The 23,436-nt window shown below is 39.4% G+C and overlaps 1 protein-coding gene and 1 long non-coding RNA gene across 6 annotated transcripts in view; one reads left to right on the top strand and one right to left on the bottom strand.

Moving 5' to 3' along the window:
- clstn2a (calsyntenin 2a) overlaps positions 1 to 23,436 on the bottom strand; it is a 248,515-nt gene that overhangs the window by 17,305 nt on the left and 207,774 nt on the right. The window contains exon 10 of the mRNA XM_088348430.1: positions 13,021 to 13,183. Within this exon, the coding sequence (XP_088204556.1) occupies positions 13,021 to 13,183 (163 nt within the window). The remainder of the gene's footprint in view (positions 1 to 13,020; positions 13,184 to 23,436) is intronic.
- The window catches only part of LOC148376553 (uncharacterized), a 42,477-nt gene that overhangs the window by 14,687 nt on the left and 4,354 nt on the right, over positions 1 to 23,436 (top strand). For 4 of the 5 annotated variants that reach the window (XR_015852120.1, XR_015852116.1, XR_015852118.1 and 1 more), the window contains exons 3-5: positions 12,992 to 13,098; positions 13,182 to 13,575; positions 17,225 to 17,399. This is a non-coding gene — a long non-coding RNA (uncharacterized LOC148376553). The remainder of the gene's footprint in view (positions 1 to 12,991; positions 13,099 to 13,181; positions 13,576 to 17,224; positions 17,400 to 23,436) is intronic. The other variant, XR_015852117.1, reaches the window with a different exon arrangement.

Genomic DNA, 23,436 nt, shown 5'->3' with positions numbered 1-23,436 from the left:
GTATTATATAACATGAATAATTTATTATTTTCAATTCTATATATTTATTTTGGTCATTATAAATACATATTTTGAAATTAATATGAGATCATCATAAGTAAAAAAAATCAGGTTTTATTTTCACAAATTTTTACTCATATATTTATCTTTTGATTTATAATTAATAGATTAAAATAGATTTTACATTAATACAAGAATAAACAAAATCTATTAGTATGAATACTTGTTTTTACGATTTTTTTTTAACATTCTATTTTTTTAGACAAATATAGATTATATATCAACATAAAAGCAATAAAAAATCTGTATACTATTACCGATTTTTTTTTAATTATAAATGTAAATTTCCATAATAATATATAATCAATATTAAGTTTGAATATAGATTCATACTTAATGATATATTAAAAATACAATATACATTTCATATTCGTAAAAAAATAAAGGTAAACAAAGTATTTTTTTACGATTCTATCATTTGTATATTTTTTATAATATAAAATATAGACAAAAAGCAATCTATATATGAAAAAATACATGTTGTATTATTAATATTTTTAAAAATAGTAATATAAAGTATAATATAGGCTATCTACCAATATTTCAATTAAAATACATATTTATAATACATATATATATATTTATTATGTTAGTATAAAAATAAAGAGGTAAACTAAATATTCTAATATTGATACTTTTTTATTCATCTTTATTCTTATATTCATTTACTTTCTTTTAGCTTCATATGAATACATTTTAGAATAAAATATAGGAAATATAATTATTATATGTATAATTATACTTGTATATATACAGTATTATATAATACATAATACAAAATAATTTAATAATATGAGATTTTAATATAACACAGCATAAACATAGTATTATTTTTAATAGACTTTTTTGGGATGGCAGCATACCACGGGTGGGTGTTTAAAATAACCAGATGAAGCGAAAAGAAACACAAAAATCGTTGCTCGAATTCATGTCGGCGTCATCGAGTAAATGCGACGCGACACGACACGCCGGCGACATCTGGCACATCCTCATAACAATTCTGACACTCGCTCTTGGGAATGCGGAGCACAAGTTTGACACATGCGACTGATATTTAACCCTGTGTGACTGTCACGGTGAAAAAAGAAATAAAATAAATCAAAATAAAGCCGATAAACAGAAGCCCAAACATGCAACTCAATGCAGAAAGCGTCACTTTGAATGAGGATTTGTGTCGGCGTTCTTCGGCCTCCTTTTATTTTGCGTGTCATTCTTGAAATATTGATGCGGGGACTCATCTATTTGTGTGCATGCTGTCGAGTTTGTTGAAGCGTCACTGGTCTTGCCCCGTTTCGTTTTCTCCTGGGCGGAAGTTCTCATTTTCAACGCTTCCTCTTTCCAAACTTGAAGCGTTTCCTCCCTCGGGAGACAGCCTTTGAGTCTTTTTTTTGTGTTCGTTGTTGCGTTTGAACCCACACACTTTTGTTGTAAAGTGAGCAGCGGGAGGGTTTTGGTGCATATTTTTTATTTTATTTTTTACAGGTGTTGCTTTGTGCGTTTGCTATGTAGGCAGATCAGAATCAAAACCGGATCGAGGAATCTTCGCGCACCGTTGAGAATATTTTACCTTTAGAGGAACTGCATCACACTTTATTGGGACAGTGTGCCATATTAAGTGCCTCCTAGAGGTACAAGAAAAACCTTCCTTCAGTAAAAAACAAAAACAAAAAAAAAAAACCATCGATTTGAATAATGCAGTGCAAATGAGCCCATCACAAAAACGACTACCACGCTCCTCTTTTCCCCATGTTATTTTTTTCCCTTCTTTTCCACAAACAAAAACTGAACAGTTACAGTTGCCCAGTTCAAATAACTCAGATCTTTGGAATAGAGGGAACGACTGCGCCCCCTTTTGGACAGTTCCCTGACGTACCAATTCTCCATGTACCCCAATCAAATCTGATAACATGAAGTTTTGAATGTAATTAAAACATCCAAGGCTTTGTATTGATAAAATAATGTTGTCGCGTAATTATGTCGATTGGGGGGACATTTTCAAGTACTGAACATTAGGCAAATTTCTGACTCCTTTGGTATTCTAACAAGTTCAGCAATTTCAAACACCGTCAACTGTGTAATGTAAGATCAAACATTCGGTTGTGTCCGGGAACTCTGTTTGACCATCACAACAATTGATTATACTTTTGGGGGATTAGTAGTTCATATCAAAACTCCAAGAATTCGAATTATCTCAAAAATCCAACAACAAAAAAAAGGACCATTTGAAGTAATTTTTAATTGATTATTTTAAGTAAATTTTAAATATTTTATTTTGTTTCTTTAAAATGTATTATTATTATGTATATTTTAAGTATGTTTTGCCATAATAGGTATAATTTAGCAAGATAATCTACCTTTTAATTTATTTTTATTTGTCGTTTATTTTTTGATTTAGCATGGGAGAGCATTAAAGATGAAGTCAAAGATAAAATATTGGGGTTAACATCCCCTTTGGTTTTAAATAGACCTTTACAGCAGGGATCGGGAACCTACGGCTCGCAAGCCAGATATGGATCTTTTAATGAGTCTATCTGGCTCGGAAATAAAATTAGACCCAGCGACGCCAAATTAACACTAATTTTACAATGTGTTTGGTCCAGTATATAAAGGGCGCAGTCTCAATCAACTACAGTTTACAATCACAATGTCACACCAAAATACCCCGTTTTGGCTGTACATTGCTAAGGAATCATTTATATGGAAGCTCATTAAATAATATATGCTCACTGTTGAGGCACATAAAAACCCACAGAACATACCGTTAACACCCTTAAAGGCCAGCTATGCACCCAGCGCAACTTGATTGGGTGAGTGGTAGGAATGAGTAGAGCTATATACAAATAGCGCAACCACTCGCGTCACACTAAATATGTCGTTGTCCTTCTCATTAGCAGTATTTTGTGACATTTTTACCAAATAACTGTGCTTTCACCTTTTGTTCCCATTAGGACAAAAATGACTAAACATGACTCAACATTCTTAAGTTACTGTGGGAGACTAATTGTATATTGTATATTTTTATTGATATGGGACAAATACTTTGACATTGTTATCATTTCGTTATTTTTTTCAAACCATCAAATGTCACACAATGAAATAAAGTGCGATGAAGAATTAGCTTATTTCTGTAGGCCAAGTTTTGCAGTTTTTTCGAATTTTGTCTTAAAATATATGATGTGGCTCACTCGCTTTTTGTCTCCTATTCAGTTCAGTATCTTGAAGTCAGCGATACAATACTGTACAGCAGACCTGGGCACTCCGGTCCTGGAGGGCCATACGTCCTGCCAGATTTTGAAGTTTGCTCTTCTTTAACTCAGGTGATACAAATTATAACCTCGTTAGCAAGCTAGCAAGTGCTCGTTAACGATACTGGTGATTGGAATCACCTGTATTGGATCAGAGAAACCTCAAAAATCATGCAGAACATACGGCCCTCCAGGACCGGAGTGCCCAGGTCTGCTGTACAGTATCAGCTACGGGGCCAAAACTGATGTGATGCTAAAAGAAAAAGCAAAAATATTAATAACCATTGAACCGAAGCTTGTGATTTAAAGAAATAAACTGAGGGCAAACTAATCGCTACCCTCGCAAAGTGGCATGCCCATAACCACTCAACAATTGGAAGTATTATTAGAAATAAGAAGGCGATTAAATGAAGGCAATATTTCAAGGATATCCTCACAAGTGGAAGGTTTGAAATCTGTTTCTATTTTAGTTCGTTCTGCATTCAACCACTATTCCAATGGATCAGCTAAAGTCACATCACACCAAAGGTGAATAAAATCTCAGGTTTCCTTTACTGTTGAGTACTGATTTATGTGATTTAAACATATGCACATACAGTGGAACCTCGGTTCTCGACCATAATCCGTTCCAGAACCCTGTTCGAAAACCGATTTGTTCAATCACCGAAATCGTTTTTCCCATTAAAAGTAATGTAAAATCGTTTTAATCCGTTCCAACACCCTCAATGTTTACCATGAGCGTAAACATGAAGCTAACCCAGGCTAATCGTACGTTCGCGTTAGCGTAATCTTCCGTACAAAAGATTACGCTAACATGAACGTGTAAAAACAAAAAAAAAGGATTATGAATGGGATTTCTTACCTTTGTGGTGGACGGTGGGGAGAGAAAAATCAGCAAAAGTTTTCAACCTCTTCCAAAACTTGCGGCATTTGCTTGCTTATAGCGCTAACTTCCTTAGCCGCATCACTCGATTTCACTGCCTCTTTCTTCTTTACTATCGTACTGATAGTAGATTTAGCCATGCTGTATTCACTAGCAAGATCGGAAATTCGTACACCTCTTTAATATTTAGCTATTATGTCTTTCTTAAAGGCAATAGTTGTACGAACAACTTGTTTTTTTCACCTGTCCTGCTTAATTAGGGGCTAAAACACCCGTACGCCGCTCAGCATCGCACCCTAGCGTACCGGCGTTCGAACTCTGATTTTTTGACCGAACAGCGAAGCAAGAATTTTTCAAAATTTTTGGTCGAACACCGATCTGTCCGAACTGAGAGGCGTTCGAAAACCGAGGTTCCACTGTATTTCATTACTTTAATATTTGATCTGGGGTGCCGGGAGTTCAGAAGGCATAGTTTTCCAACTCCCTCTATACAGGAGTTTCACTTTGTGATCCCCACCTCATACCAGAAGAATGCATCCCGGGGCTTTTCTGTGTTAAACTTTTCTTTCGATGGGAAACGGAGGGCATAGAGCCTGTTACACGCCAACAAACTCTTGCTCGCTGTGATGTTGACTGTGTGTAAATGGGAGGGGGAGATGGGCTGGGGGCCGGTCTAGTGAAATGAGAGCCCGAAAGGCAATCTCGCTTGCTAATGGCCTGAAAAGTTATCAGTTGCAGCTTAGTGAAGCTTAAGGCAGCTTCATCGGCACGTAATAGCCGGCCAAGTTGTGGCCCATTCACTCGGCCTAATCCTTCCTCCAGGCCTTTCTCTCACAATCAAGAGCTTCACACGGAGAGGAATCAGACGAGGGGAGGCAAAAAAAAAAAAAAAAAAAACGTAGCGGGCGAGAAATGATGATGACTTCAAGAACATTGCAATCAAGCAAAGGCTTCCATTTGGAACCGGCAGCCCAATTTGGTCACGGTAGACGATTTTGGAAGGATGGAGTTTCATTGATGTCGACGGCAGTGCAGATCGCTGCGCGTTGGTCTGCCCCCAAACATTACCCCCCCCCAATTTTAACTGCAAATTTTTAAAACTGTGACGAGCAGTGTTGGGAGCAATGTGTTACAATTGAACGCATTACTGGAATGCAATTACAGTAGCTTATTTCCCGCACTAGAAGGCACACCGGATTATAAGGCGTTTTTGCATCATTAAAATGAATATAAGTTCCAAATATTGGTTGTCAGCCTCCTCTTAATACTAATAATCGGTAGTGGCCCTGAAAAACCTAAATCGGTCGACTCTTGGTGTTGAGTTCATCAGATACTATCCACTAGATCTCTAGAGATGCAGGTAACGTGGAGCTACGCGGCTTCAGCGCTGTTAGGGAGACAGAGACACAAAAGCCTGCGGGAAGCGGAGAGGAGGTGGACTCGCTATCTACGTGAACACGAGGTGGTGTAACCCTGGGCACAAAGATTTCCATCTGCTGCAGGGACGTCGAACTTTTGGCCTAGCGTGTGACGTCATCCACTCCGCTGTTGCTAAACTACAACACAGCACCCCGAGGCCATCCTGTTAATCTGTTAAAAATCAACACAAGGATACTGCTGGAAGTGTGAATTTCCCTACAGGGATGAATAAAGTATCTATCTATCTATCTATCTATCTATCTATCTATCTATCAAACACATGAGAAGGCATTAGATCTTATCATCGCCCTATTTTTAGTCATGATGCCAAATTGTTATCATTGGGACGAGCCGCGAGAACATTGTCAGACATTAAACCAGTCCGTTACGAAGCGCATGACGTTCGGAACCGAATGACGATGAGGGCATTGTGGGAAGTAATTTGGTTGTTCTGGACTGTATGAAGAAGACGGCATTGTGAGAAGTAATTCGGTTGTCCTGAAAAATAAAAATTAAACGCATGGCTGCACGTAATCAAAACATTTGTCAGTACAACGCTTGGTTTGAGCTGAGAAAAAGTACAACAACATTCTCTGTACTCTAACATATTTGGTACTGTGACTAAAAATCATCTGATAATGACATTAGACCCAATGCCTTCTCATGTATCGTCTGTATCCCTAGGGGTCGAGTGGATGGGAACAGGTGCAATCCAGGACGCTATCTAGGTTCAATTCCCATTGCATTAAATTTCATGCAATTGTGAACAACCATCGATGTCCCTAGTGGTTCGTTGTTTAGGAAGCCGTGCTATTACCATTGCTAACAGGTTTGATCCCAGTTGCCACCATTGCTATGCAAGTGTTGTCCATGATCAGACTGATCACCTGATCAATAATTTCATAAATATAGTAACACATTTCCAATTTTGTCGCATTAAGTATTATAAGGCGCACTTTCAAAATGATGGTCAATTTGGGGTTTATGGATGCGCCTTATGGTCCGAAAAATACAGATATTATTACTTTTCTCTGTAACAAGTCACTGATAAAATTTTGTAGCTCCACTATCGTTACCACATGGTGCATTACTCTACTACTTTATAATTGCAGAAAATGAGTTACAATATCTTCTGACCTTTGACAGCAACATACAATACTCAATTCGCTGACAATACAATGCTAAACCTACATCTCAAAAGGGTTTATGTATATGTGCCTACAAAATACAACTGAATACAGTTACGTTGGCACCATCTTAGAGTACAAGAGCGCATAATTCTCCCTACTGATATTCTCCCTACCGTATATACTCACATTCAAGCCATGTTTATAAGTATAAAATAAAATACTGAAATCAGGGGGTCAGTTTATATGTGCATATTTTTTTGGTGTGTCACAAGTATCGAATGCTAGGCAGTGAATTTACAATGGAGTGGTTTGAAGACGAATCACAAAATAGATTTGGAGTGTCTCGGCTGTGTTACTTTGGAAGCTTTCTAGATTGCACAAGCCAAAATACATGAAGGCTTCATCACTTTTCTTTAATTTATTTTATTATGTGGTTATCTTTAAGCAGTTTTAGGGGGTCGGCTTCAATTTGCGTATATACAGTCATTTGTAACTCGTTACTTTGAGAATAACGCGCTACTTTGGGGTTTCAGTAACGGGGGGGGCAGGGGATACACAGGCTACACAATTGCTTTTTAATGAAGTAACAAGTAACTGTATTTATGTCATGATTACCGATGTGATGCACCTATGCCACCAACTGCCTCGGACTCTGATTGGCTCCCTGTCACTATTCAAACCCACGTCTATCTGTCACCTGTTGTCAGTCCGTCTGCGAACCTCAGTGTACTCTAGGCTATCTTTTTCGACCCTGATTCCCACCTGTCTTTGCTCCCGTCTGTTTCCCGGCTTCAACCCGTTTTTTTTATCCTGACCACGTCTCCTCTCCTCTCCTGGCTTTCGACTTGTTTCTGTTCCCGACCAAGTTTTTTGCTCTCCTGTCCAGGCTGCTACTGACCCATTTTCTGTTCCCGACACCGCCATCACTTGCCACGGAAGTCCCACTTCCGCTTTCAGAGCGACCTGCTTCCCGCGTCTAGCAATCCCCGGATTATGGGCACATCCCTTTCCCTTTCTTCTAACAAAACTTGTGAGAAACGTCACGCAAGTGGGTCCTGTCTCCGTTCTGCTCCTGACAATTCAATTACTTTCAATTCCTAGTAACTCGCCCAACACTGGTACGAGTCACGGGACGGCTGCCGGTTTCCCTACAATGTGTTCATTCTGGCATCCTGTATGCGTTTTCTGTTTGATAGCCGCTTGGCAGGCGCCTCTCAATTTCAAAAGGATTGCCCGCAGCCCCGAGGCGTACATCTTAATCTCTATTTATTTTTCTTCTCTCCTACATTCGCTCCGCGCGCATGTGTACTTCAAACGCAATTCCAATCCAGCTTTGCCTGGCTAATGCAGGTTTCTCAGATGGCTTCGTAATATTTCATCCCGTTTCTTTTGCCGTTTAAAAATAAATCTTTGGACTAACGTGAGATGCACATTTTCAGAGTAAAAGACAACACATGGTTTCATTGAAGAAGAAAACATGCTTCCTTATTTTTGGCGTAGAAGAAAAAGCAGTTTTTCGGCATCAAAGACAACAATGACATTTCAAAGCACATTTCTATTCTATAGCATATGAATAACCTATATTTTATGTTGACAATATCTGTGTATTACTTATTATTGCAACATTCGTTGCAGCCTGGTCATCCTGGAAGGGGGATTACCTCATGTGCGGTCTCTTCTCAAGGTTTCTTCATTTTCCTCATGTTGAGGTTTTTGAGTTTTTCCCTGCCCTCATGTAGGTTTTAGATAATAATAATAATAATAATTTCCTTTGTATTGTCATTCTTTGTAACAATGTACACAGAACGAAATGTCGATACACCTGACCCGTTGTAGCGAGTCGATGCAGCCGCAGCCAACAGAGGGCGCCGCCATTATACCAATTAGGTATGTCTCGGCCGAGGCGCGAACCAGCGACCTCCCAGTCTCAAAGCGGGCACACTACCATCTAGGCTACTGAGCCGGATCATTAATAGATCATTAATGTCTGTAGTTTGCAATAATCTGTGGTCTGTGCAGCCCTTTGAGACTCTTTGTGATTAAGGGCGTCACAAATGTACATAACTTGACTAGTTTTAGGCATAAAAGAATAGTTAGTTTTAGGAATATAAGGCATCAATGCTAGATTTTAGCCTTTAAGAAGAGGAAATTAGTGTTTTGGGGGAAAAAAAACACTTTCTTCAACAAAGGATCATTTTTAGACTTTGGTATGTTAAAACAATGTTTCTTTAATATATATTTATACAGTATATAATATATACATTGTAGGAGCAGCTAGCTCCTGAAAATAAAGTACATATATATCACAATTACGTTTATAAAATGCATTAAGTGCATGGATAATAATTTTAATGGTATAATTATTTTTGCTATTTAAACTTTGCCATATGACCAATATATCAGGAAATAGATTATATAAATGAAAATAAAATAGGAATAGTTAAAGAAAGCCTTGTTGATGATGCTGTTATATAACTTGAATAAACTTCACATTTTTATGGCCATTCCAGTAATAAGGCCTTCTGTACAAACAAATATTGATTTTTATTGGAAAAGGACTAGTAAACTCGGGGCTTTGGAGCCGCAGGCGTCTCTTTGGTGCTCCCCTAGTGGCTCCCTAGCGCTTTTTCAGAAATGTTTGCTAATGGAAAAGTATATGGTTTCTGGAGGAGGACAAACATTCTTAATATTATCCAAAGAATGTCGATATATTTTGGTTCCCTTAGCAGCTAGGGTTATTGGGGCACCACTTCCTGTGGTGACTCTTGGGCAAGTACAGTCTAGCGGCGCCCATCCCTCTCCAGGCTGTGTTTTTGGGGTGTGGTTTTACTCCCCCACATGAAACTGATAATAAACGTTTCCATGGTTACAAACAGCAAGAGAAAACACCTGATTTGACTCAGATTCAGCACGTTCATCGTCTGGTCGCAGTTGTTTTTTCGTGTAAAGCTCTCTCTTCAGAGATGAGCTGGACATTAGCATTGACAGGGAGTGGCATGTGACAATACTGATACTGGGAAACAATATTTAGTATCACATTGTGCAAAACGCATTGCATCACTTGTGGTTTTCATTTCACATCTACAGTATTCTTTTATATAAAGCTTTTTTATTCATTTTAATTTTGGGCTGCCGAACCTAATCGCTAATATTCTGCATAGAAATGGTTGTGTTCATTTAATTATAGAACACACCTTTTCCCATAGCAACAGAGATCAACCGGGCTCAGCGGTTGAACACCCTCAGGGTTAGCGCAAACTACATGACGGCGTAACTGAACTGTAAGGCATTGTCAGCCAATTACACAGAGTCCAGTTTTTTCCTCTGCCAAGAATCCAAAAGCTTTTATTTGTTCAAGTAAAGGAACCCAAAACTAATTGGGACACGGTGTCTATTATTAGATTAGGGAAGATTATTTAAGGAAATATGAGCTCTTGCCTCATATTCTCGTGTGTTGACAAAAATGAAATTAGAAAAACTACTCTTTACTATTTGAATGTGTTTTTAAATCCTCTAAATCTGAACAGGAGTTTAAATAAAAAACTAGGATCATGAGGTTGCAAAATACATTAAAATATATTCCTACATTGTAAATGTTATATTTCTACATTTAAAATATTTTTAAATGATCTGTCTAGTCAAACAAGAAGAATTCCAGAGCTGCCAAATCTTGAAAACATTTTTCGGAATATATTCAATGTAGCATTCAAGAGCGCCATTTTCAAGTTGAAAGACGATGTTATATCGCAAATTGAACCTGCTATTCCTGCTAAAGTTCAGCAGATAGAGATCGTGCACTATAATTAAGCAAGGGACAATCAACATGGTAAATACAAAAATGAGGATTACTTTTTTCCCCGTAGTTTTCATTGAAAATGCTACCTACCCACCTACCTACCTACCCAACAGGGTTGGGTAGGGTTACTTTAACTTGATTACTTTGAATTACTCCAATACCAAATATGCTAATAAAAGACAAGAGAAACTAAATATGAATAAAATTACTAAATTTTGTGCAGGCTTGGGGAGTAACGGAATAAGTGGAACGGCAAAAATGATGTTGGCAAGCTGTGGATTTATTTTCATTTTGTTTCCGTCGCATTTTATGTTAGTTTTGCCGGAGAACAACGAGATGAAAGCAAGGAGAGAAAGCTTACCACGTGATGTGAGTCATAATTATATTCATATTTACTTTCTTTTGTCTTTTATTAGCATATTTGGTATTGGAGTCATCCAAAAGTAATTGAAAGTAATCAAGTTAAAGTAACCCTACTCAACCCTGCTACCCACCTACCTAAACACCCACCCACCCACTAAGGTCTTACACATAATCACACAACATGCTCTCTCATTCACATACACACTAACTCGGTGGTGGGCAAACCTTTTGATTGGCGGGTTGCGTTGGGTAGAAAAGAATTGTCAGAGGGGCAGGGTAAGAAGGGGGAAACATATTATTTTTTTTCTAGATCTGTTGATCTCGAACCCGATACCTCAACAATACACGAGGAAAAAAAAAAAAAAGGCCTGTCCAATTTTGATCGTATTGTCCCTGCTATTTTGGGGCATATTTTACTTTTAGGGGGAATCTTTGCACTTTTGTCATTGTAAAGATTCAATTTTTGTATTAGAATAGCAATAATGATATGCATTTATGAATACATTAACACACAGACAACTATATTTACACGTTACATTTCGTTTTTTTGTTCGTCCATAGGTTGACAATTTCATTAAATTGGTATTGAAACACACAGAATTAAAGCAAAGTAGTTTACTATGTCTCTTTTTCTAGGCATTTAATTTGATAATATGCATTGAAAATTCAATAGGACTACTGATTTTTTTGCGTGCAATTTCATAAATTATTAATTTAAATGATATTATTTTTTGTTATTATTAATAACATTGATTTCATGCAAAGCATTTTTTTGAATTACCAAAAATTGAGGGAATATAAAGTAATTTATTCAGCCTTCTAAATCACACATTCACATCACTGCCCATCAATGCAGAGGTCCAGCTCATCTCTGAAGAGCGGGGTGGCGTTTTACACGAAAAAAACAGCGACCAGATGATGAAAGTGCTGTATTAGAGTCATATCAAGAGTTTCTCCTGCAACTGGTAACCATGGTTACCATAACTATTTGTTAAATGTGGGTGAGCAAAACCTTACCCAAAAAACTGGCCTGGAGAGTGATGGGTGCTGCCAGGCTGTACTTGCCCCAGATACACCACAGGAAATAGTGCCCCGATGACACAGTTAAGGCAGGGGTTTCCAAACTTTTCAGAGAGCGGGCCTGATTTGGTACACTGAAAATGTGTGGGGGCTGACTGTTCATCGTGTGATTCTTTGAACAGTATTTAATAAATTATTCCTTCATGGAAGGTTTGCAGTGCTAAGCCTCGCCTTTGAAGCATTTTCATTTGACTCGCAGGGTCTCGTGAAAAAGCTCTGCTGTGCCGTTAAAACAGGTTCTAGTTGCTTCACCTTTTCACAGCCTTGGTTTCCAGTTCGCTTTTTGAAGTCAGCATGTTTCATCTGGCACTGCTTATAGATATTATATTATTTGAAAACAGCCACAGTCTCTTGGCAAATTAGGCAGACGCAGTTGTCTCGTTTTTTAGTGAAAATTACTCCGATTTCCACTTGTCCTGAAACGGCGGCCCTCACAATTAACTTTCCTTTTTTATTTATAGTCGCCATGTCGGAAATGGGGTGGGCTAAAATTCTCACAGAAATCCAAGGGCTACTTTCTCCTGCCATAATCTGAAAAAAATGGTGATTTATTTTTTGTACAAATTTGTTTTATACTGCAGTAAACATTACTGGCGGGCCACATATAATTTTTTGACATGGTTGGGTTAAAGGATTCGTGAACCATGAATCTTGCTTTACTGCATGAGCACGTATTTTGCAATACAACCCAGTACATGTTTTTTTTACCTTACTCTCATGACTTGCAATGAAAGGAATCAGCCTGGCTTAAATAGTAATTTAAAGCAGTATTTTAAAGTGTTAATGCTTTCTAAATCTGTCAATAGTATCCATAATGTTGATTTCCTGTAGAAATTGTACCCCCTAAAATAGTTTTAGGGGAAATAGCAGTGTTTTTATTTTCCCCACACAAAACAGTGACGTGCTTTTCATATGATAAGTTTCCTGCCAATGCAGTGAGACCCCTAAAAGCTGTTGTTTTTTTCCGATAACTGACTGCTGTCCTCTCTTTCATTTTTGACGGTCTTCCGGCAAGAAGCAATTACGGTGTCGGCGCACACCGACCTTGCCAGCAGGCGCCAACTGTGAGCTGCGTATCGATCTGGGAGGCGAGGATGGGCCAGTCGTCGGTCACCAGGTAAGGTTCGTAGGTCACGCCGTCCACAAAGAGAGTCACCGCGGGAAACTCCACATTAATCACATAGTAGTGCCACTCTTTGTCACAGATCTGCAGCCGGGAAAGAAAAGAAGACGGACGAGATGGTCACTAGGCAACAAGGTCTTTTTTTGTCTTCATTAATCTTAAACATTTGCTGAGAAAAAGGTAAGGTCACAGATATTAAGCTGTTATAAACGCTGAAGTTTGGGCAAACTCAAAGTTAGCGAGCAGATGATGATGTTTGAAAAGCATTTTTGAGCATTATAGGATGATGACACCATTGCTACCATATCCCCTGTTCCAGCTATGGAACTTCGAAAGATTCTTCCTTCGTCACCAAAGACACCCCTCCTCTCGGATAATTGGAGTTCTTACGCCGTATGATAGACTAACCTGCGTCCTTCTCACTATGCCCACTAAAGGACAGAACCCTACCCGTCTACCTACGCACCCTTACAGAGGTACGTCTGTCTCCCTGCTACCAGTATTGGGTACGTTAGTTAAAAAAGTAATTAGTCTCCATAGTGAAAGTAACTAGTTACAGGGGAAAGTAACTATTTCCTATACAAGATGTTCTTGGCAGTATTTGAGTCAGTTGAATCGAGAAGAACAGACAGGTAGTTGTTTTATATAGAACCTTGTAAAATGTATTGCACCTCACCAGCAGATTTATCCTACACTTGAAGTACAAAAAATATAAACAGTAAACAATATAATATAATTGTCATGATTACTGATTCGGGGCACCTGCGGCTGCCCCATTGGCGCCAACTCCCTTCTTCTGAAAAGAACCAGTCAGACCGTCTGCGAACCTATGCTCTCAGCTAGGCAAGCTCTTGTACTCTCCGACACTATCCTGCCCTGTTTCCTGCCTGATACCTGTTGCCGACCTTTTTTCTGGACCTGTTTCTGCTTTTTGCTCGTTCGCCCCAGCCATCGACCTGTTTTTCTCGCTGCCCACGACTATCCTCGCTCGACACGGAAGTGCCACTTCCGCGTTCCTGCTATCTGCTACCCGTGACCGACGATCATCAGATCGTGGATGCAAGCACTGTTCTCTTTCTTGATAAAAACTCAGTAAAACGAACGCTATTGGATCCCGTCTCCGTTCCTGGTCTGTGACAATAATACCAATCAGCAGTAAACAATATAATTTACGGTTAATAAATTTAATGGAACAAAAACAAACCGTAGAAAAAAGTACATTAACAAAAGGAAAACAGAGTAAACGTAAGAAAAAATGGTAGAGTATTCAACGTTTGCTCAGAATTCCTTTTCGCAATGTCAGAAAATGATCAAACAATGGCAAGCCCTGTGAAGTGAATACTGTTTTAGGTCAATCACATAGATATGTTATCTGACTGATAATGCTGGAATGTGAGGTTGTAGATAAAGCCCTCCCTGCTTTATCTACATTTGCGCATCAAAGCTTGCCGTGACATCTCCGCCACAGGGGGTCCGCCCTCCCAGGAGACCGGAACCCAGAGCTGGTAAACGTCTTTTGGCCAGCCACAAGGCAGGAGGGATGTCCTAACAGGAGAAAAAGCTGGACCTAGGCCCTGGCCGGTCCTGGGCAGGTCTCAGCTCAAAGGGCAGCCGGAGAGGCTTGCCAAGCTTGATCAAGCTAGCGGCCAAACCGGTGGGACAATGCCAGCAACCTCAGAGAAGCCTCAAGCCATCAGCAGTCAACCTCTGCTTCAACACCTTGCATCCTGTGGTCCTCGTCCCAACCGGCTCTCAAGCCTACGAGGATTCCTCATTGCTCTACAGCTGAGGACATAAAGACTGGGTCGTCATCTTCATTGAAGCAGAATTTAGCAGAACAGTTGTTGCTAGGTATTGGTGTGACGTAAAAGGGGGAACTCTATCAAAATACAAAAACGTAATAGTCAAGCCAATGTTGTTGTCTATCCAAATGGTGCCAGTTAAAGTTCTCAACTTCTAGTTGTCTTTACTTTGTTTTCTTATTGTTTTGTGTTCTATTCAAGCTTCTTCAGTAGATGATTAGTAAAAGAAAAGTCCATAAATCAAAGAGTGTGTGTGTCTTGATTAAAGTATATTGAACTATCGAAAACTGTAAAAAGAATTCACCTTAAGTGTGTGTAGCAACCCTTCAGAATAACTAAACAAGGTTTTTCATCCGTTTTCCCGACATAATTATCTAAAAACGTATGTGGTGCTCCAAAAACATGAGACGAGTTTTATAAAAGAATAAACTCGGCTCTTTAGTTAAATTGTTCAATGAATTGTTAGAATAATTTATTTACTGCCCATATTCACTACGAAATAATGAACTTTACAATTTCATACACATTAACACTGACAGGATATACAGGGTGGCCACAAAGTCAAGCACCAATGTTAATTAAAGAAGTTATAGTAGTAACATTTATTCAAATTCAAAGTTCTTTACAAGTCTTACAAATGCTCGATATGTTCGGCGTTTGCAGCTATGCACGAGCCAATACGAAATTCAAAGTTCTTAAGTCAAACTGTATATCAAAATATAAATCTACAAAGATAAGATAAAATACAAAACAATTTTAACCTGGTTTATAAATAATAATAATAATAATAATTTCCTTTGTATTGTCATTCTTTGTAACAATGTACACAGAACGAAATGTCGATACACCTGACCCGTTGTAGCGAGCCGATGCAGCCGCAGCCAACAGAGGGCGCCGCCATTATACCAATTAGGTATGACTCGGCCGAGGCGCGAACCAGCGACCTCCCAGTCTCAAAGCGGGCACACTACCATCTAGGCTACTGAGCTGGTATGCTCAACACATTTGAAGTCAACAACATTGAATCCCCCCCAAAAATGTATAGAAAAGTTGTATATTACAACGTTTACTGCTGATTGTCATCTTATTATATTGTTCACTGTTTATATTTGCTGCACTTCAAATGTGGAATAAATCTTCTGGTGAGGTGCAATACATTTTAGAATGTTCTACAGTGAAACCTCGGTTTTCGAACGCCTCTCAGTTCGAACAAATCGGTTCTCGACCAAAAATTTCGAGAAATTCTTGCTTCGCTGTTTGGTCAAATAATCGGAGTTCGAACGCCGGTACGCTAGGGTGGGATGCTGAGCGGCGTACGGGCGTAGATTGCCCCCACCCCTCGTGAAGAACTGTTATCACGTGCGGACGTGTTTCGTTTTGCTTTCGCTTTTAATATAGGTGTACCAAGTGTTTTAGCCCCTAATTATGCCTCCGAAGAAGGTCGGTGCAAGCAGCAAAGTTGCTACAGGTGGAAAAAGAAGAGTAGTGCGTACAACTATTGCATTTAAGAAAGAAATAATAGCAAAATATGAAGAAGGTGTGCGAGTTTCTGATCTTGCTATACAAACAGCATGGCTTCTACTGAGCACCACAAAGGTAAGAAATCATATACATAATTCTTTTCTTTTCCCTTTGTTTATTTTTACACGTTCATGTTAGCGTAATATTTCGTACGGAAGATTACGAGAAAGCGAACGTACGATTAGCCTGGGTTAGCTTTGTTTACGTAAAACATTCAGGGTGTTGTAACGGAGCCCCATTTCCAATGAAGCGCTAGCCACTTGTTGTGGAGATTCGGGTGCTAAATGACGTGTAAATGACCAGATTTTTTTATTTTTACATGTTCATGTTAGCGTAATCTTTCGTACGGTAGATTACGCTAACGCGAACGTACGATTAGCCTGGGTTAGCTTCATGTTTACGTTCATCGTAAACATTCAGGGAGTTGGAACGGGTTAAAAATGATTTACATTACTTTTAATGGGAAAAACGATTTCGGTGATTGAACAAACCGGTTTTCGAACAGGGTTCTGGAACGGATCATGGTCGAGAACTGAGGTTCCACTGTATAACACAACTACCTGTCTGTACTCTACTCAACAGACTCAAATACTGTTTAGAAAATGTTTAATTCTTCGACATACAACAACTTCTTTTGAGTAACAGAAATAGTTACTTTTCCTGGAAACTATTCAATTTACTATAGAGTAATTCAGTTACTGAGCCATTACTGTTTTATGATAATCGTACCACCACTTGCAATTTTTAGCGCTACCTGAAACAGAAGGTTGAAAATTCTACTATTAACTTTTAATCTCAGCAGCTGTTGAAGGAAGGACGGGACTAAGAAACGAGCTCCATTCTGCACTTCCGCATATATAAGAGCTGCGACATCAGCAACTTCACCATCTGTCCCATCTGCTTCCAAACAACGGGGCGCTTTTATCAGCACAGCGCTAGAAGAGAACCACGGCACAAAACAAGCACTTTGCAAGCAGGTAGGTAGCACAGATAGCATGGACGTTCATTTGCGAGCGTTTCCGACATTCTTTTTCGGTAATGGAACTTGGACGTGGACCTTCAACGATAAATTGAGCTCAGCCGCGGTTTTCACCGGAGTGAAATTGGAACACTTATCTGCAATTCTCAACACACGATGTCGCGCGGCGCTAATTATGCTTCTAAACAGCTGTCAGCGCCAATGAATAGTCCTTTGTCTCAGCTTAACTTTGGGAAAAATCTCAGCCTGTAAATACAGTTTCCAGCTGTACCACAGTTCATTGTTTATGTCCCTGATAATTCACAATACTTTTCATGGATTTTTGTGGGGGTTTTTTTCTATTGTTTTTCCGATTCGTTCCATGCCAGACGTGTTTCTCAAATTAGGAGAGCTGGTGCTAGGCAATTTTTGCCATTTCAACTACAGAAAATTTTGTTTTGCAGCTATATAGTCATAGGACATATCAAAAGAAAGTTAGAACCCTCATCTTTCATTTGAAAATAATATGTTTATACCTTTCACCATTGTTAAGTAAACAACAGTTGAACATTGCCAAGTTCCTTGAAAATACTTGGTTGAATTAGGCTTTTAGAACCAAATTGCATTTAATTTGTTTTAAGAGTGAAAAAGGTTTTCCTGTTGAGGGTATTAAATACACTGATGGAAAGTGTATCCATTCATTTGTTGTGTAAAGGTTTCCATCAGAAATCGCATTCCTTGGCAGTGTTCGATCCATTTAGCAAATGGAAGATGATTTTCCCGCTCCGTGCCGACATACCTTCATGGCTCTGTGCCTTTCCTCTCAAGGGTGACAATTGAAAAATCAATAGCGCTAAATGGAGTTGCGGCAAAAGCCATTGAGTGTCCTTCCTAAGTGCAGGAAAACGAGGATAGTGAGTGACTCCTCTCCGACATTCCACACAAATCCCACTGATCGTGTCCTTGTGACACACATGGCGGAATCCCAGCTCCAATGTACAGTACTTCCTGGCTTGAAATTGGAAATTTTCAAAGCTAAAAATACAAAATAAAAACGACCCTCAAAGAATGAATAAAATGTATGGCATTGACATACTATCAACAAAATGATTCGAATAGGTAGAATCCATTCATTCTTATTTCCTTCCATCCGTCTGACCTTCCTTTTTAGAACTCCCTATCTGATCTATCCTAGTCCTTCCTGGAGGTGGGTAGTAACAAAGTACATTTACTCCGTTACATCTACTTGAGTACGTTTTGGGAATTATTGTACCTTTAGGAGTATTTTCAAACCCCTATACTTTTACTTTTACTTGAGTAAATTAGTGAAGGAAAAATCAGTACTTTTACTCTGACTTAATAAATCCCCTCCACGTAAGTATGGGTCTGTCTGTCTCCGCTAAGGCGCATTCATTTTAATACAGGCTCTACAATGTTTAACCAATCAAACGTAGCAGTCTCGCCACGTGACCATGTTCCACTTCAGCAGGGGAAATTTTGTTTACGGATAAAACAGATCGAAAATGTCAGTTAGCAATACAGACAGAAGAGGAACAGAACCCTGGCCTCACATCAAAAGCATGTTTCCATTAAAAAGGGTGCCAAACACCAGCTACAATATGCAATGTCGTAGTGCTTTCTTCACCTTCCATCCTACTACTTCCCTCCTTCCTTCCTCCGTCCTGGTACTTCTTTCCTAGGCCTTCGTTCCTTAGTCCGTCTTAGTCCGTCTTAGTCTTTCCTCGTCCGTCTCAGTCCTTCGTCATAGCCCTTCTTGTTCCTTCCTTGTCCGTCTCAAATCCATCTTTAGTCCATTTTAGTCCTTTTTTCCTAGTCATTGCCTTTAGTTAGAGTACTTGCCTTTCATTGTTGTCCTTTCATCATCCTATTACTTCCTTTAGTCCTAGTCCTTCTCTCCACCATAGTCCTTCCATCATTCTACAATCTGTCCTAGTCCATCCTTCCACTGTCTCAGTTCTTTCTTTCAAGTCTTCCCATCCTTGTCCGTTCAAGTATTTCCTTCCTTGTCTGTCCGAGTCCTTCCTTCCTTGTCTGTCCTAGTGCTTCCTTGCTTGTCTAACCTCGTACTAATTTCCTTGTCGGTCCTAGTTTTTCATTCAAATTAATGTGGATGACTCATGTTAATCGATTTTTATTTTTCATTGTGGATGCCTGATCATTTTTAAGTATGCAAACTCTCATTAAATAGTTAACCAGAGTGAAAATGTGGCTTTTCATAATCCTGTTCTGTTTTTCTCTCTCTGAATTAAAGATTTATTTGATGCATTTTTTATTTTATTTTCTGAACTCATTTCTCTTTGACCTTACCAGTGTTGCTTCAGGGCAATCTTTTTTTTTTTTTTTTTTTTATGACGGTAGGCCTGTGCCAAAAAGCAGGTATTGTCCAGCCCAACTGGACAATAACTCGAGCAGTGATGTTTCTTTTATTTTCTTCTGTCTGAAAGCAAGAATGTGAATCCCCATGTTCCCTACATATTTTGTTTCACATACTATGTGAGTGACTGGGTGAGTGACTGAGAGAGAGAGAGGGGGGGGGGGGGTGCAAAGAGAGAAAAAAGATGCAGAGAGAAAGGAACTGAGAAAGAGACAGAAACAAAGAGATGTAGAGAGAGAGAGTTGGGAGTGGGAGAGATAGACTGTAAGACAGAGAGATGCAAAAGGAGAGATAGACATCGTGTGAGTGGGAGACAGAGAGATAGAGAGAGATGTGAAGAGAGAGACAAACAGGCAGAGAGAGTGGAGAGAGAGAGATGCAGAGAGAAGAAAAAGAAAAAGCAACAGAAAGCGATGCAAAAGAGATGCAGAGAAAGACAGACAGGCAGATAGAGAGACAGAGGTGCAGAGTAAAAGAAAGAGAGAGAGAGAGAGAGAGGATACAGAGTGAGACAGAGATGCAGAGAGAGAAACAGAGAGAGAGAGAGAGAGAGAGAGTTTGGAGTGGGAGAGATAGACAGAGATGCAAAAAGAGAAAGATGCAGAGAGAAACACACAGGAAGAGAAAGAGAGAGAGACTCAGATGCAGATAGAAAGACACTAAAAAACAGAGACAGAATGAGAGAGTCAGAGAGAGATGAAAAAAGATGCAGATAGACAGACAGGCAGAGAGGGATACAGAGATACAGAGAGAAAGAAACAGAGAGACAGAAAGAGAGAGAGATAGAGATCGTGTGAGTGGGAGACAGTGAGACAGAGAGAGAGATGCGAAGAGAAAGATGCAGAGAGACAAACAGGCAGAGAGGGTGGAGAGAGGGGGACAGAGATGCAGAGAGAAGAAAAAGAGAGTGACACAAAGCAATGCAAAAAAGATGCAGAGAGAGACAGACAGGCAGAGAGAGAGACAGCAGTGCAGAGTAAAATAAATGGAGAGAGAGAGAGGATACAGAGAGAGACAGAGATGCAGAGAGAGAAACTGAGAAAGAGATATAGAGAGGAAGAGAGAAAGAGAGAGAGAGTTGGGAGTGGGAGAGATAGACAGTGAGAAAGAGAGATACAAAAAGAGAAAGATGAAGAGAGACAGACAGGAAGAGAGAGAGAGATTCAGATACAGATAGAAAGACACTGAGAAACAGAGACAGAGTCAGAGAGAGATGAAAAAAACATGCAGATGCAGAGACAAATAAACTGAGAAAGAAATACAGAAAAAGTGACAGAAAGAGTGAGAGAGAGAGAGTGAGATCGTGGGAGAGGGAGACATAGAGACAGAGAGTTGCGAAAAGCGAAAGATGCAGAGAGAGACAGACAGAGATGCAGAGAGAAAGAAACGGAGAGACAGAAATCGATGCAAAAATAAGAAAGAGGCAGAGAATGACAGACAGGCAGAGAGATAGAGAGAGACAGAGGTGCAGAGTGAAAGAAACAGATAAAAAAGAGAGAGAGAGGGGATGCAGAGAGAGACAGATGCAGAGAGAAAGAGACAGAGACAGAGGTGCAGAGTGAAAGAAACAGAGAAAGAGAGAGAGGATGCAGAGAGAGACGGAGATGCAGAGAGAGAGAGAGAGAGAAATGCATTTAAATAAAGTGGGATATATTTTCAGCACATGAACTAAAAATTGACAGTCTTATGAACACTCTTTTCTGTGGGGTCCAAAATTTATAGAACATTTTTTTTTCTATTTTTTTCCCTTCGTTGATTTTAAAGGAAGTGGACTAAGGCTGTCACTTTTTCATTAAAATCATCGCTTATTGCAGATCACACCGTCTTTCCAAAGAGCTCACTGTTGTGATCTCTGTGACTAAAATAACTTCCGTGTGACATTTGCCTTCGAGTATCTCAGAGAAGGTACCATTTAAAAAAAAAGTGAGGTAGAAAAAAGCCGGGAAAGATGAAACCACGCAGGTAATAAAGCGTAACAAAGCTGATCAGAGGAGACCAAGTTGACGGCAGTCCAAACAAAGTCGGTTGGGAAGACGATGTGTTTACTTTCATTAAAGCAGAGCAAATATACTCAGGGGCGGGCTCGTTGGGAGCGACGCGGTGGATCGGCGGAGGGGGCAGGGCGAGGTGACAAAACGGCACGGAAATAGACTGGAATAACTTTTGATAGAGTGGAGACCTTGAGAGTAACAATCCAGCAAGTTATGGCCGACAAGACAACAGACCAACATCGAATGATAGCCTGGGGAGGAATAGGCCGTGTTGGAAATTGGTTTTAAAAAAAATAAATCAAGAAAAGTCACGGGGGGAAACAAATGGGGCAGGGTTTTAATCTGTCCCGATAGCAGGTCACTTCCTGCAGGGTTCGTACACCTTTCTCATGGCCAAATTTAAGCACTTTCAAGGCTATTTTTTCCAGTACCTTCAAAGGAAGGAATCCAGCACCTACCAAAAGAACATTTTTTTTTGTCGATGACTTAATTAAAGTCGCTATCTTGCTGCAAGCACATACGTTGTGCTCTTTTGAGCTGTTCCTATCTATGATCTTTTTGCGTCAATAGGCTGCTATAAACTGATACAAATTCTGCCATTCTGCTTCAACAATTCATCCTGGCTACATAACACTTCTTTACAAACACAGAAAGAGTTTTGTAGGTGGTGGGTAATAATTGAGTTCAATACAGAAAACAAGAAAAGTAAAAAAGTACCGTATGTATAAAAAGCAATAAAAATATATTGATTGATCCGAAGCAAAGTGCATTGAATTTTTTAATCTTAGAGACCTCTGATCTTTTGCTTTTATTTTTGATTACCGTAAATTTCGGACTATAGAGCGCACCTGATTATAAGCCGCACCCACCACATTTTAAGAGGATAACCGCTTTTGTACTTACACAAGCCGCACCTGCATATAAGCCGCATGCGCCCACATTAAAACATGTAACACAATCACGAAATTAACCCAAACCCGTCTTTGAGTCCCACAACTCTAACTGAATATGAAGTACACAGTCCAAGTACAACAGCCGGCAAGTTGAACATAAAATGATACTGGTACTTAAGGTATGACGCAAACCTGCAGAGTCCGGGTCCCGTTAAAAATAATCCAAGGAAAAAAAAAGTATATTTCCAAAGGTAAGGGTGGGAAAAATATATATCCACTATTGTCCGCTGCGTCCACAAACACGTCTCACCTTTACTCCACTTCCCATCAGCCCCCGTTGTATTCGCCCCTTCTTTTTGATTCGCCCGTGGAAAACATATCAGAATAAGTCTCTAAAATAAATACATTACAAAAATATACAGTTGCAAATACATATTATACATGGTTACACATATTTACAAAGAAAGACGGTACACCGAGAGAGTTTTCAAAGCTTTAATAATAATATTATAACTTTCATCCCAAACCGTGTCTGTGAAGGGTAACAAAACGCTACTAGGAACACGCTCGCAACACAAGGAAATGGGTCTGTTAAAAAAAATACGGTATTTGTAAAAATCATGATAAACCGTGCTCATCTTCCACCTTATATCTGACGTCATTAAAGTCGTCTTCCCCAGTATGCAAAAGAGACTTTGTCATATAGACGTCGTCCTACGCTCCTTAATTCAAAGACACACTCGCATATATTCCACCGGTCTAAATCTTACCCTTTGT

This window comes from Urocampus carinirostris, chromosome 1 (genome assembly GCF_059441175.1).
Source record: "Urocampus carinirostris isolate Australia breed hairy pipefish chromosome 1, RoL_Ucar_1.0, whole genome shotgun sequence".
Classification (NCBI taxonomy): Eukaryota; Metazoa; Chordata; class Actinopteri; order Syngnathiformes; family Syngnathidae; genus Urocampus; species Urocampus carinirostris.
This window is presented reverse-complemented; position numbering and strand designations above follow the sequence as displayed.